A 15444-nucleotide genomic window follows, 5' to 3' on the forward strand; every position below is an offset into this window, starting at 1 on the left:
CGACGTCTTCAGAGAATATTTAAACAGCCTTGGTGAAGATTTGGGAGCAACCAGAAGAGCACAAGAAGTAATTAATAATGATTCCTTAAGAGAAGAAGTCGTATTTATGCAGGAAAATTTTCGTCAAATACCTTTGGCAATAACTGCACTTGAGGAAAAATTGCATCCATCTTCTTACCAGCCTAACCATAGTAGAAAATCTGACTCAAGATTTGAAGGAAGAGCCATTCAAGACCAAGTTAAAAGAAGTGCTTCAAAAGAATCCTAGCTACACAAAACTAAAGGAACTATTTGTGTACAAAAATACTCCAATTGTCAATTGTGATGCTGAGAGAGTCTTGAGTATGATGAATATCATCAATATAAAAAGGAGGTCCAAACTATGTACTAAGAAATTGAGGGAATTGTTGATCACCAAATGGAATGAATGTTTTGTTATCATTTAATTGTCAACACGTAAATATTAACGATATTTTTTAAATAACTTGTTACTTTATTGCCTCATTTCTATTCTTTAGATTTCGTGACAAAGTTATCTATTCATCCTTTATGGCCAGTGTTCACAAAAAAGTTATGAGTACACTTTTGGTAATGATGGGTTTGATGTTCTCTAACTAACAATATATTTTGTCTTGCATAAATTTACAGAAAAGAATATATGTACATTTATTAAATTATTTATAGGGAAGTTATATATTAATAATATACAACAATCCCTCTTCCTTCATGTGTAAATAAATAAATAAGTTAAGTTAAAGATATATTCTAAATGATACTTTTTTAATTGGGTTGGAATCGATATTTACTTTGAACTCTTGATCTAGCGATAGATACAATTGTGCCAATGTCATATGTAGCTATTACATTTTTGAAGTAATTTCCATGGACATTCATGTGTAATTTATTCAGTTCAAATTTTTGAATAGAGTTGATGATCGAAATAGAGTTTTCTTTTAGACACCCGCATACTCTTACATAGTGGCCTCTCTTACCACATCTTGTGAATTCGACGCTTTTTCCAAGGCAAACTTTCCTATTCTTATGAGGAAATTGGAAACCACACTGTCTACACAATCTTTCTTGGCTCTTGCTCCACGATCTCCTATTTCTTTGACTTCTTCGATATATATTGAATCCACATAACTTAGTATTTGCTTTAACACCCTTTGATACTAAATCATTTAGACTATTTTGATTATTCTTTGCCGTTTCTACTATTCTCCATTAATATATACTTCACATATTTTATTTGTATCATCAAATAATCTTAATTGTGCTTCTCTATACTTACATACCAAAGTTTTATACTATGACAATTAATATTTAATACTATCTGTATCATACAATAAATATATCTAACATTAAAGACATTTTCTTGATAATATTATTTTGATTAAATATTACTTAGTAGAGCTAGTCATAATCAAGGCTGCAAGGAAATTTTACACTTGTGTTTTTTTCATTATTAAGGGAAGAAGGAAAATTAATGAAATCACTGTTGATACATATAACACTCTATCTTATATAATTGTGAAGTAATTAATTTAAAATTCAGACTTAATTCATTGTACGGCAACACAAATTAAGTGAATAAATTAAATAAGTATAATTAAAATTAATTTATAAAACAAAATGGTAAACTTAAGACCATGCCAAAAAGTATATGGAGCAAAAATATTTTACTTATATTGATATTAATATCTATAAAAGTAAATCCTTTCCAATACTTATTTCGATTGTTATGAAACTTGAAGATATCCTTGCTTGATACTTTATAGAATAATAAAATCAATTTGAGAACTAATTATTTGAAAAGACCAACATTAATTTGTATAGAGTATATTTTAATAATAATGAACTATCTGTATATTGCCTAATTTGCCATTTTATTACATAATATAAGAGTGGTGAATAAAAGAAAAACAATGAGTAAAAATTATAGGATACATTTTTTTTTTTTTTACATACATACATGAGTAATAAAGATTACTTTGTAAATTGACCAATCTGTCATAGTTTTCTCAGATTCATGGTTACAATGAAAATGCTAAAACTTCTTTGATTTTCTTAACTTGCTCTTGGTTTATGTACCGACACAATTCCTTTTTCGTCAAAGAAATTTCTTTGTACAATTCTTTGCATTTGCACTCCCAAAACAACTCCTTTTCGAATTTGTCAACATGAATCTGAGTGATTTGCGTCTTGATCAAAAGGCTCTTGTTGGGACTCAGTGATACGGCTACAAATTTCCATGATCCCTTCATTATCAGTCTCTATTTCCGAGTCCATACTGGTTTCCTGGACCGGACTTGTTTCACAAGTTCTTTCCTTTAGAGAGTTTCTTTACGAATGTCTCTAGAGGATTTGAGTTAATCTTCACTGAGGGAAGCAAAGGGAATATGGAGTTAGGGGACTGCATCACTTTTTGATTTTTTCCAAGCCTTTAAGTCAAGAAGCTGAGTCTGAAGATTCCGCTCAAAATCATTGGATGTATGATACCTATTACAAATCTTGGTATTCTTAATATTAATTGGGTCTTTTCTCCTGCAGAAGGAGATACAAAGACGCTGGAACATCAATGTTTTCTGAGGAAATGCAAAATACTGGGCATTATGACAGCAGACCATCGCACAACCACTGTATATTTATTGGCACGCGCAAAATTAGAACATTTCCCGTAGTTTGTTTGTATTTTTCACCATTATTGTTGATACTCATTGATTAAAAATATTGAAGTTGGCACTCCATGTCTCAAAGGTTGCCTACCCCTGCTATAGAGAAATAAATCTATGGTAGAGACAGAGAGAAGGAGAGAGATTTTCATTGATAGAAGAGAAAATAGGTTTTATTTCGGTCAAAAACAGCCTTTTAATAACTACGGAGCCCATAAAATTTTCCTAGGAACATGCTTGTTTGTTTTATATGTCTATTCTCTAAATTTCAGACTGATCTGTTAGACCGTTCTGAATTATATGTGTGATAACACAAAAAACAGACTTATAACTAGAATCCCAGTCGGAAGAGCCCAAAAAATCCTCCTAAAATCAAATTGAGGCATCTATCGAAATTTTTTCAAAAGTAATCGTTGTTTATGCATTTATTATGTTTGTTGTTACATTGAACTTGACTCTCAAAATTTATTGGCCTCTTAATGTGAGTAAATATAATCTTCGTACCAAGGTTAATCAAAATCGATCCATAACTTTTCCTGTAATCTTGGGTACTAAGAAATAGTGATGGGACGAATCGGAGAATCGGGTGTTTTTTTTTCTGGAATCGGCATTGACATCACGGAAACCATTTTTAATTTGGGATTCCGATTCTTATTCATTATTTGTAATTCTCTGTTTTCGTTTTTCGATCCGATTATAACCTGTAAATTTTCCAAGACTCACTTCCTTTCTCCATGAAATTTATATTTTATGTTTTCCCTCAGGCAAAACTATGTAGAAACTTGTTGACTTTTATGCAATGTGTACTTTTAATTCCAGTTCGTTTGAAAAGTAATCTTTATTTGATTTTTTTAGACAAGTGGGAGTAATCGACATTGCTTGGAATTACGCAGTAAATTAAGCACACACTCAAAAGTCCTCCTCAGACCAGTAGACATACGACAAACTTGTTTGCATTAATATAAATGAATAATAATTGAGGTCAAATTTGATTTGATTGTATTTAGTACATATATGTTATAACTTATATAAACTTAGGTATGTCAAAGGACTCCAAAATATTCATATTTGAAGGGGATAATTAACTTTATTTGATGCAACTTTTTCTCCTAATTTCAGTGACGCCAATAATTACAATATTTATTCGATGGAAACGGAGTAATTTGATGTTTTCCACAGAGATTTTGTCTACCTCTATTCAGCTACTTTTTTTTTTAAAATTTTGTAATTATAGAATATGTCAGCTTTTTTTGTAATTTCGTCAGATCATAGATAAAGCCTTTAGAAACAATAGAAAACGTTAAAAATAGTTGGAAGGAGTAAAGTTTTGAAAAAATAACAGTTACCTACGACTTTACTTATTTATACTTTATGTTATTCATTTTTGGAAGTTCAAGAACATCTAGAAAAAACAAATATATTTAATGATAACAAATAATAAAAGTTGTAGCACATACATTAAACTTCAAAGTGAATAAATATTACTTTTTTTAAATTATACAAGTTCAAAATTAATGATAGTAAAATTTGTTGGTAACACCTCGAGTTGCAAAGGGGATTTTCAAATGAATAGGTCAAGTGATTTTGAAATGTTCCGTATTCATTTAAAGGAAAATATTTTAGAATTTTTAATGTTCATACTCTAATAATTAAATATTGAGGTTCTGAGTACACTGACGGGCTAACAGGGACAATGCGACTACTACTCCAGGATCACGACTTGAGAAACTACTCTTTTATAACTGTAGGATTTATTTATATAGAAAGATTTTTTTATATCTTAATTATTAATTTCCCTTTACATGCTAAACCATGATACTTTTTTTGGAAATTTATAAAAACGAATAAAAAAATGAATTATACTAAGAACCCATAATAATAAGTTCTAGCCACACACTTCCGTCGTATTCGGTCTGTGGCTCCGAAGCTTTGTCTAGACGTAATGTTCACATACTTAATAAAAGTGTATGGTTTGAACATAAGATAATACTTTACGGCAAAGACAAAATTGATATAATTGTCCTTCTAATGTTTAAAAAATGATATTAAAAATGAATATTTTAGTTAACTGATTTATGATACATGTCATCAAGGGTTGAAAAAACATGTCACAGTATATTCAACACTGTCAACACCACTTGAATATTTCAAAAGCAAAGTACCCTGCATCAAGTGTCCTTATAAATTGTACAGTCGAACTGCATTCTTTCGTCACCAGGACCAAAGTCACAAAGAAACAAAGGTTGTGGAGGAGTGCCAGCAGGCATTGTGTCAGCCAGCACTTCGTACACAGATTGCTACAAGATCATTATCTCTCAAAAAAAATATTTGAAACACGTTTGAAAGCTGACAAAATATGACTCACTTCAGTGCTCCTGCTATAGTAGAAAAGGATTTCCCTCATATAGAGCATTGAAAGCACAATTAGAGAGAAATCATGCAAGTTTTTTGCCTACAAATGACATGAAGTCAACCCTTTGACAATTTATCTGATAGTTTTGACACTTTTCGCATTTTCCATCATTTGATCGTTCGTCATTTTATTCAATTAAATTAATTACTCTTTCTACCATGTGTAAATTAAAATATAACCTTTAGGCAAAGTTTATTCCAGTCTATTGATTCAGAAACTGTCCTTTACACTAAAAGGCAAATTGGAAGGTTATGGTTCCTGACCTTGTGAAGGATCTCATAATGGAATTCTACACCCAAGTGGAGAAGTCAGAAAACAAAAGAGATAACTACCCAAGACGCATGCACGTAAGATAATGAAACATAATCAAACAGACGTATTGTAAGCTTCTTAACTATTCAGGTAAGAGCCAAACTAGTAAAAATGTTTACAAACATCTTTGGCCTACAAACAAGTTTGGAACAAATCTCTGCACACAAATCCTGAAATGGTAAGTACATACAGTTTACATTTTCCACTTGTCTTCCGCCAAGACAACTGCGTGGACACATTTTTTATTTATTTAGCGATATACTCTGTTTTTCAAATTGACTTTTGTTCTACAGTTCAGGTATGTCGAATCTATGTACATCACGTTAGCAGATGCCAAAGCTGCTCGTGTGTGTATTAATTGTGATATGTATATTGTAGTCTTTATTTTCAGGATGAATCAATGAACAAAAAGCGCTCCCTGACAGAGGTGTGTTGAAATTTATACATTGTGTTTTTCTGACCAAGAGTATAAACTTTGTGGAAGAAAAATTATCAAAACAAGTAATACATCTACTAAATGAATATCATAAATTGGAGAGGCTCTTCCGCCCGGATTTGTAAATAGTTGTTTTTAGATTTTTTTATCTGTGTTTATGTAAATAAATAAAATATATGTCCTTTATGATAAAAATGTGTCTCCTTCATCAGGGAAAAACTGGCTGTCCCGCAGAGAACTAACTTTGATAAGAAACACAGGATTGAACTGTGCGGATGCAGTTCGAAATAACTGAAAGTAATACAGGTCTGCAATTTTTAATGCCTTGCTACACAGCAGGAATTCACGGTTTGTAGTAAAAACAATTCCTGTCAGGATGACTTGTCAGATGGACTGCTATGGTGTCAGTGAAAACCCTCTATATTAACAGGCAAACTTGCATTCGTTTTTAACAGTTTATACCTCCTATCAGTTCAGCTAAAACTCTTACAGTTTTTTTGTTTTATTTTTTATTTTTACCTGCTGGTAACATTCTCATGCTGTACTGAATAGGTTGGGACAACGACACACAGGCTAAACCTGCTGCTGCTATGATCAAAATCTTTGCAGTGTACGTCTTTTTATTTATCTGTCCCATTTTGACATTCAAAAACATGGTAGTACTAGACTTTTTCCCATATCTGAAGGAAAAAAGATGTTTTATTCATTTAAAATTTGGTTGTTTAGGGCCTTAAGAAACGTAAAAACGCTCTATTGTAAATGACATTAAAATGGAGAGTTTATTGCACTCCAACAACACATTATAAACGTTCAATAATTCTGTATATTTTATATAAATATAAATTTGAAAACCTATTGAGAAGCAATAAAATACACATGTCTCGTACATATACGATTTAAATAAAAAAATAAATATTCTTACAAAATATAAATATATGTCAAATCAATGTATACAATAAAAAAGAGCAGAAATATGGATAAATATTATGTTAATGTTATATCAGATTTAAACCAACCAGAGGAGTATTGAAAGGGTGTACTATACTTTGTGAGTACCAATATCCCTTGAAGTTCTCCCAATTTAAAGGAAGATTAACCACCAATACCCTGCGCATAGAAATCGGGCTCATCATCAGTCACGACTTGACCTGCCTTTGGACCATCAAGCTACAAAAAAAAGGATAAATTAAAAGCTGAGCATTCAAATATATATGTGTCCTGTCAACAGAAAAGTAAACGAGAATGAATATTTTGTATTCTTCCATAACCTACTGTTAATTAATTATTCTGATTAATCCCTTGGAAGAGTCGCAAATTTGCACTTAAAGTATGCAAAAATCATCGTCACTTCGATAGATTAGAAATATATTTTATTAGAAGGACAATATCCGAGCTAAATTAAGTCTAATTCATCAAATGTATGGTTTTAAACTTTTATAGCTGATATTCTTGGGTATTCTAATTAATCCCAGAAATTTGAATAAAGAAAACAGTATAATTAACCAAAATATGTCTATGACATATTCGGCTGTTTGCATATATGATGTACAAAAATAAATTGGATGTTTTAGATTGTTTTTGTATTAAGTCACTATGTACAGTTTAAAGACAGGTTATGCGGGCACAGACCAAGAGAAGTGTCCTTAGTTTTTTTTAAACAAAAAAGATATTTAAGGAAGTTTTAAAGTTGAAGTCTTCTGAAAGGAGGTTACAGTCCCTCTAGCTATCTTCTGAAGACGCCCCTGACACATGGCTGGCAAATGTGGGCTATAAGCAGGGGTGTCCACAGATTATTATTATTATTATTTTTTTTGGGGGTGGGGCTTCATTCATTTTTTCTTGTGAGATTCTTAACTAATTTTTGACCTGAATTTTCATATTTTATTAATGGGGAAATAGCACCTTTCCCCTTGCATGCGCCCCTGATAAGTTTGAGACATCCACTTATCACTTGGATTACTGCCTCCCCCCGCCCTTTCCATCCCACTTTTAAATGTATCTGTAGGATAAATTATAGGAAAAACACATTCACTGTCGTGTTTCAAAAATTTACTTCTTCATTGAATAGTTATATTTCGTATACCATGATCTTTTGCTATTAAAAAAACCCTACAATGTTATCAACGGTCAAAATTTCATATTTTAAGAATTAAAATATCAAATGTCCGTTTAAGTAAAGATTGGTAAAAAATAGAATTTAAATGTTACTTAAGCTGGCAAGAAAAAAAAAGTAAAAATCCATACACTTCTGGAACCAAAGTTCATGCTTAATTTTTTTTTTATAAAATTAAATTTTTATTATTTGTATAATTTCTTCACGTTTTGGAGATCTTTTAAAGGGACATTCACAAACCACATAGACCCAAATAAATGACGTCATAGGGAACAAGCCATAAAAATTTGATAAAAGAGACAAAAATCGACATTTCTTTTGTACAAAGTATGACCTTTTATAAATTTTAAAGTATTTGCTTTATTAAAAAAACTGTCATTATTTGCAATTATTTCAAATAAAAAAATAGGAAGGCTTTTAAAAAAAGTTCAAGTAATAGTAAACATATTAAAAAATATATGTTTTGCTAGCTCTGCGACATGTACTCGTATGTATAAAGTTGAGTGATTTGTTTTTCTTACCGCATCTAGTTCTTTTTCAGTGAAAATAAACTTCAAACCGAATCTAAATGGTATCATGCCAATAACAAAGAATGGAAAGGCAAGAGCAGCTTGGGTGGATTTCACAACCCAAAGAATGATTAAACCACTTGCTTGACAAAATGTATATAAATGCATTTTCCATGTTTTTACCTGTAAACAAGAAAAAAAAAGTGTAATAAAATCTGAGAAGAGAAAACATGATCAAAAAACTTACCCTTCTTACGTAAGAAACAGGAGGATGATGCTTTATTGGAAGTATTAGGAGAGATAACCGATCAAAGAACTGGATACCGGATGTAGAGGAGACTCCCATGTATAAAAATACTCCGAATAGAACGGCATAGGGGACAAGTTTTAAAATAGGTGAAAAAGTAATGGAAACTCCCACCAAAATGGAGACAACAAGGGCTGACAATCGTTGATCTAAAAGAAAAAAAACCCCCATAAATATTGTGATTAAACAGCAAGAGTGAATGAATTAGGGATGAGCCGATTAATTATCGGCACTTAGGCAGATATTGGACAATTTTTTTTTATCCAACAACTTATATCCTACACGCCATGACCAATCCAAAAGAGGGGAGGCCTTTTTGATAAAAATGACGTCATATATAATCATAATTACAGAACTTTTTATTGTTAGCTATAGAACAATAGCTATAGTGTTGTGCCGGTCCAGTCCAGTCCACTTGTCGGTCCTCAAAGAAGATATAATTGATCCCATGTGACGTCAATTACTACGATTCCAAAAAGGATTCAGCAACAAATCCTCAGGGTTACTCTTTGACTTTTACGTACATGTGATTACTTTTTGCTTATATGTTATTTCTTCAAGAATAATGATAATAGCTTACAAAATCAAATGCACATTGTCCAAGCAGGAGGTGTTTGGGGAGGGGAGGGGGCTTTGTTTCAGAGACGCAATTTTTTTTAATAATTAAAAAAAAAAAAATACACAGCTATTGACAAAAATTAAATTTTTGAAAATTTTTTCAAAAAATTAATCTCTAATATAAAATTCTTTTTAAAAATTAATATTTTGAAAAAAATTGAAAAAATTAAATTTTTTGGAAAAAAATTGGAAAGTAAATTTTTGGGAAAAAATTGAAAATTAAATTTCATATGTTACATTTTTCGAAATTTTTTTTTATATTCACAAAAAATTAAAATTATGGAAAAAAAATTCACAAAATTAATTTGAAACAATAAATTTTTTGAAAAAAAAATTCAAATATTAAATTTTAAAGTAAACAGCAAAAAATCCTTAATTTGGGGAGGGCTACAGCCCCTGCAGACGCGCCCCTGGCGAGTAAATACAAAAGATCTTGTACTTTTCTATCCCATATCTTTTCTACAACACTACTAATGGCTCCTTGCCCTCCCTAATGTTCTAACACATTCGATTATATCATTGGTAGAATTGTCGAAACCGAGGCATTGTTGGTGAGTAAAGAAATCACTCCTTTGGCCACTTCAGAAACAAAACAAATGCTTACAAGGTTTGCCAAAAACTAATTCCAATGTGGAGGGATTTATAGAAAATGGTGCCACATAGCGATGACACGATGATGGGATAACACCCCATTAGTTTTTCCCACAATATTTCAACTAATTATGTTAGAATTTTCTAGCACCTAATGACAACTGTCCCCCACATTTGGATTGATTAAGGCGTGTAGGATAATAGAAATATATATCCGCTTGAAATATTGATTAATTTTGTTCATTAATATCAGGCCTGAAACCCCCAAATGGTGGGATCACAAGAATAAACTATAAATGTACCTAAAACATCAACAATTTTGGGACTTTCTCCAGGAGCATGAGTGGTAGACATGATTGTTAAGGCGGATACATGAGCAACAGCTCTCACAGTAGCAGCACAAATCCATGGACCTCCGAAAAATGCTCCTAAGCAATTGATAATACAAAGTAGAACAATGTCCCAGTGAAGTCCATTTCCCTTCTTAGATGATTTGTCCATCATGAGTAACTCACAGATGTGTGTTTCCATGAAAAGTAAAAGGTACAGAAGTATTGCAGGAAGGAAGGCAGCAAAAGGAATCCAGGGTTGAATATCAGAATTTTTCCCTAAAGGCGATACTACCCATCCTCTTTTCTCAGGTGTTGTCACCTCAACGCCTGAAGGAACTTTAAGTTTTGAAGTATACGCATCTTCAAATGCAAAGTCAAGTAATACCATAATTGCAATTGCAATCGGAACCCCAAAATCTCCAAGAGCACGTCGAATCTAAAGGATAAATAAATTTACAACAATATGAGTTTATGGAAAATCAAGTTTTCCCCGGCATCAACTCACAGTTCTTCCAAAGAATTTTCCATTTCTCAAAATTCTAAAGTAGTATGCAAGGAAAAATGTTCCAAACATCAGAATGAATGATAGAAGAGCCGTATTAGGTTGCACTCTGTTGATGTCTTCTTTGAGCACGGCATTTGACGTGACAATATTTTGCAATGAGCGACCAATTCGTTCTTCTTCCATATCTACATCGCTGTAGTTTCCTATAGGCATCTCCTTACAGTAGTCTTCCAAGGAATGGAGTGGATGCTCACCAAAAGTCTACAAGGATACAAAACAAGATTAAAGAAGAGATCCGATTTTAATGTATTACTCACAAGTATAATTTTTCGAATGGCTTCATAGATAAAGAGAAGAGACACCAAGGAAGCGAAAATATCTTTTGTAAACTTTGTAAAATGTTTGACTAACGTTGAGCCTTGGAAGCCAGCCACTACGACTGAAATGATAAATACCCATACACCAATCCAAACTCGAAGAGGCAAAAATTCAATCTTGTTTGACTCTGTAAATTTATAGAGAGATTCGTCGTAGAGAAGAACTGGACCCGTCTCACCAACGATAATAAGCGGTGTTCCCGAAAATAGTGCAAATATAATACCAGCTATGGAGGATACGATGAGTGTTTCCGGAATTCCAATCAGATTCCCAGTTTTTTCACCGGTTAAACCTCCAAAAGCAATTGCTCCGCTAAGGGCAGCAAAATAAATAAAGATAGTCGCTGCAAGAACTTGAAAACTAAATCCATCTGTTATGTCACTGAGATAGTACGGAAAACGAGTTTTAAGGTCGTTTATAAGCCCTCCAAAAGGATAAGGAAAACGATCCAAGGCCCCGAGTTTCTTTTTCTTCTTATTCGGGTCATCATCCCCATCCCCTTGGCCAGCCACCGCTTTGACATCAGCTGTATCTTCTTTGATTTTTTCTAAACGAATCTTCCTCTTTCGTCTGATTTCTCTCAATTCTTGGAGAGACAAAAGGTTTTTAGAGTCCCAATCACCTGGAGGCAAAACAACAGATTCGTCCAAGAATTCATTGATGGAAGAAAGGATTTCTCTTTTCTCCTCAACTTGATAGCACATATTGTGAAAGTTCTGAAAAAGAAGTAAATTCAAAGTAATTGGATCATAATATCAATTAAACATCCAAACTTACAGGATTTGACATAAGCGTAGAAAAGGATCGACCAATTTCATAGCAATCCATATTCATGTCTCCTTTCGGGGTCAACAGAATGAATATAAATCTCATGGGTAAGGGTACTTCAAGAGCGTTGGGCATGACAATTCCTTCAGCGAGTCGCACAAAGGCACACATGGGCTCCTTAAGGTAGTCCAGAGAACCAGAAAGTACAATTGTTCCCTCAGTACCCTCCTTGAGACGCTTCAAAATACCTTCCTTATCATGATAGTTTTTAATTTCTAGATGAGAAGCAATGGACTCTGTCTCGACATCTCCAGCCTCGATCTGTGTGAACGGAAAAATACAATTTAATAATTGTATATGAATTATATATTAAAAAAATCACTAATTTGAATTAAAAAAATACATCTAATAGAAGGAAAATTCAAACATATGAACGAAAAAAAAAAAAAAGGATGTACATCAAGCTTTTCATCATCTTTCATTTTCATATCCGCTAACGAATGGAATCCGGCAGCAAGGTTTCCACTCACTGACATTGGCCTTTGAAGAATTTTTGCACTCGTGGACTTGTGGATTTTGTCTTCTAGCGTCATTAAGGACTGAAAAAAATGGTGGAAAAATACTAATGAATTAACAAGGATCAACTATTTATGTACTTGGGATTAAAAAGTTATAATAGGTACAATTATACTTAGGTTTATAATATTTGTAGGTTAGGGAGTATTTAGATTCACAACAAAAACACATAAGACTAACACGGATTAATTGTGCATATAATTGAAATCCCCAAAAAATAAAAAGTGCATTTGAACTCAAATAAAAATTAAAAAAACACCATCACAGTGATAAAGGGTGCTAGGTACGATACTAACTCCCCCTATGTACTGTTAAACAAAATACACCACCGACCTCACTTTCATTTTCAAAGTTGAAATCCTTATCGCCTTTGATTAAAGCCTTAAAGTACCATTTTTGTGAATGAACAAAATGCTCAGGGATTTCATGATCCGTATTCTACATTTGTACAAACATATTGAATTTACGTTTGTACAAAAATGATCCAATGATGAAAGAACAAAATCAGAAAGAAGAAGAAGGTGAATTAACATTAAAAAAATAATGGATTTTGTACTAATCTGTGAAATTGGTTAAGACTTAAAATGTATATATGTATATAAATGAATGCTTGGAACTACACAAATATAACTGGGATTCAAGTCTAAATATAGTATATATCAATATGTAATTTGTCTCCTTCTGCAATCAGTCATGCATGGTTTTAATCGGTATTTTCTATTATATAATCATAGCGATTCAAACACTATTTCCGATTAAGTGTGTATGTTTATTGAATTGAACCAAACATCTTCCTTTATTGAATGGTTTGTTATTCAATTCAGTCAAAATCTTACCTTCAAAGACGTATTGCTATGCCGTCTATTCAAATGGAATTTGAAGGCATGGTTGTCAGTGACGTATTTGTGTCGGTAGAGAAGAACTCGAAGAATATCGGACTTTTCGCTCTCACTTATAGATGAGTTACATCCAAATTCTTCTACAACTCTATACACAACCCCAGTTAAATCCTTTGCTTCCATATCGAACATGAATATACCTAAGTAGGAACATCAATCAGTATCAGGCAATGTGTAAAACACACAATGAAAAAATTTCAAAACTACCTCCTTCAAGACAAAGTCTCAAATTTATGAGAGAATGAAACGAAAGAGATGAGACGTGAGCCTTTCCCCATCTTTCAGAACCTTCCTCACGATCCTCCTCATACTTGATCCATCGAGCCATTTCAACCCATTGATCCTCTTGTAAGACGTCCATTTCAACGAAGAGATCATGCGGGGAATGGTCAAATTCCTTCTTGGGGATTCCATATACTTTTTGAATGAGCTTATTTTCGGTTCCCTCCGTGATTTCCTTTCGGTGAACTCTGTACATGCTAATTTTAGAAGGATCCTTTTTTATCTTGTGTCGATGGAGAGCCTTTAGATCATCGTTACGATGACTCGCAAGATTCTCAACATCTCGCAATTGTAGATCCTCATCTGAAACATAACTGTAGTTATCCTCCATTGCCAATTCCGATCCAACACGTCGTCGTAGATCCAAGGGAAGAGCATGTCGGTAAGAGTGCTTTTTTTTTCTTGAATAAAATAAACAAAGTTAGTGGAATTTTCTTCTATATTTTTAATTGCTTAGAAATGTAATTCCTTCTTACTTTTTGCTTGAGCTACGGTGTTTAGTAACTTCCTGAGATTCCTTTGTATCCTCCAGGAAGTAGTCATCCTCATCCTCATGTCCAACGTGAAAAGACACCTTTCTTGAAAAGGCGGGCTTGTCATCATCATTACTCTGACCTTCCATTGATGGAAAATCCTGGCTTCCTTCGTGGGATTCAGAGAAAATTAAGAATGCTGGAGAAACGGGACGGAACCTAAAAACAGACAAATGTATGGCTTACATAGTACTATATAATATGTAAATGGAATTGAATGTAAATAGAATAACCTTAAATTAATTCTTATAAATCACTTACTCCTTATTTTTTTCATTAGGCTCATGTTTGGATTCAAAATCATCTTGCATGGAAGGATTGAGATATCCCTGTTCATAAGGCTCCTCCCCTCTATTATCAACCTTTGACTCATCCTGGATTGTTGGAAGTTTTTCAATCTTTTTGTCACTGAACTTTTTAGGAGGCATATTTTGAGAAAAGGAGATTGCCTTTTCTGTTTGGGCTCTTTTGAGTTGAGGAGCACTATTCTTAGATCTCATTTTGGACATTATGGCTTTATTATGAGCATAAAATCTTTGATGATGATGATTCTTATAGTTGGTCCAAGAATTTTGGGTTTGATTGTTGATAAGAAAATCTGGAAATTGGTTAAAGGGTATGTTAGATAACACTCGTAAGATAAGCAGAAATAGGCTAACCAGGAAGTGGTGCCTCCACAAGGGAAGCAGATCGTATAAATGGGGGGCGAGAAGTATGGGGTGAAGTTCCTTCAGTGGGTGAATTAGTATCACTCACACTTAAGTATCTTCCATAAGGATCCAAGGCAGTCTCGGAGGCAATCGACATGTTCTTATAAAAAAAGCTTGCTCCTTCATCCAAGTTACTCTCACCGGATTTGGTGAATTTCGCTGCGTCAAATTTTTCCGGGTGGAAAATTTTATCACATGCTCGATCCAAGCCCTCATTTTTGGAGTTCTGTTATTGAAAAAAAAAAAAAAAAAGGTTTGATGAAAGTCATAATGTTCAAATATTATCTAAGTGGTCTGGCAAAAATGAAACCGTTTCTCATTCAATTCTCCAATTATTTTTTGATGTAGGTACAAATGTTCAAAATATTAAAATGGCAAAAAAAAAATCAATTTAATTATCTGTAAACACTTTTAAAATATTGTTTATTCTTCACGAATTAGCATTGTGTACAAAATAACTATTTTAAAGGAATGAACAATCTTCCAAAAG

The 15444-nt window shown here is 32.8% G+C and overlaps 1 protein-coding gene across 6 annotated transcripts in view; it reads right to left on the reverse strand.

Annotated features, from left to right (window-relative positions):
* Nucleotides 1–6638: 6638 nt before the first annotated feature.
* The window catches only part of Ae2 (Anion exchanger 2), a 68450-nt gene continuing 59644 nt past the window's right edge, over nt 6639–15444 (reverse strand). For 3 of the 6 annotated variants that reach the window (XM_071888975.1, XM_040712598.2, XM_071888976.1), the window contains 14 exons: nt 14904–15180; nt 14506–14842; nt 14188–14403; nt 13637–14112; nt 13367–13569; nt 12864–12968; nt 12413–12553; nt 11964–12275; nt 11126–11902; nt 10809–11069; nt 10274–10739; nt 8703–8911; nt 8468–8638; nt 6639–7000 (listed from right to left, as the gene is read on the reverse strand). In XM_071888975.1, the coding sequence (XP_071745076.1) occupies nt 6926–7000; nt 8468–8638; nt 8703–8911; nt 10274–10739; nt 10809–11069; nt 11126–11902; nt 11964–12275; nt 12413–12553; nt 12864–12968; nt 13367–13569; nt 13637–14112; nt 14188–14403; nt 14506–14842; nt 14904–15180 (4026 nt within the window). In that variant the 3' untranslated portion in view covers nt 6639–6925. The remainder of the gene's footprint in view (nt 7001–8467; nt 8639–8702; nt 8912–10273; nt 10740–10808; nt 11070–11125; nt 11903–11963; nt 12276–12412; nt 12554–12863; nt 12969–13366; nt 13570–13636; nt 14113–14187; nt 14404–14505; nt 14843–14903; nt 15181–15444) is intronic. The other 3 variants (XM_040712599.2, XM_071888977.1, XM_040712600.2) reach the window with 2 other exon arrangements.

This window comes from Lepeophtheirus salmonis, chromosome 5, assembly GCF_016086655.4.
Source record: "Lepeophtheirus salmonis chromosome 5, UVic_Lsal_1.4, whole genome shotgun sequence".
Lineage (NCBI taxonomy): Eukaryota > Metazoa > Arthropoda > Copepoda > Siphonostomatoida > Caligidae > Lepeophtheirus > Lepeophtheirus salmonis.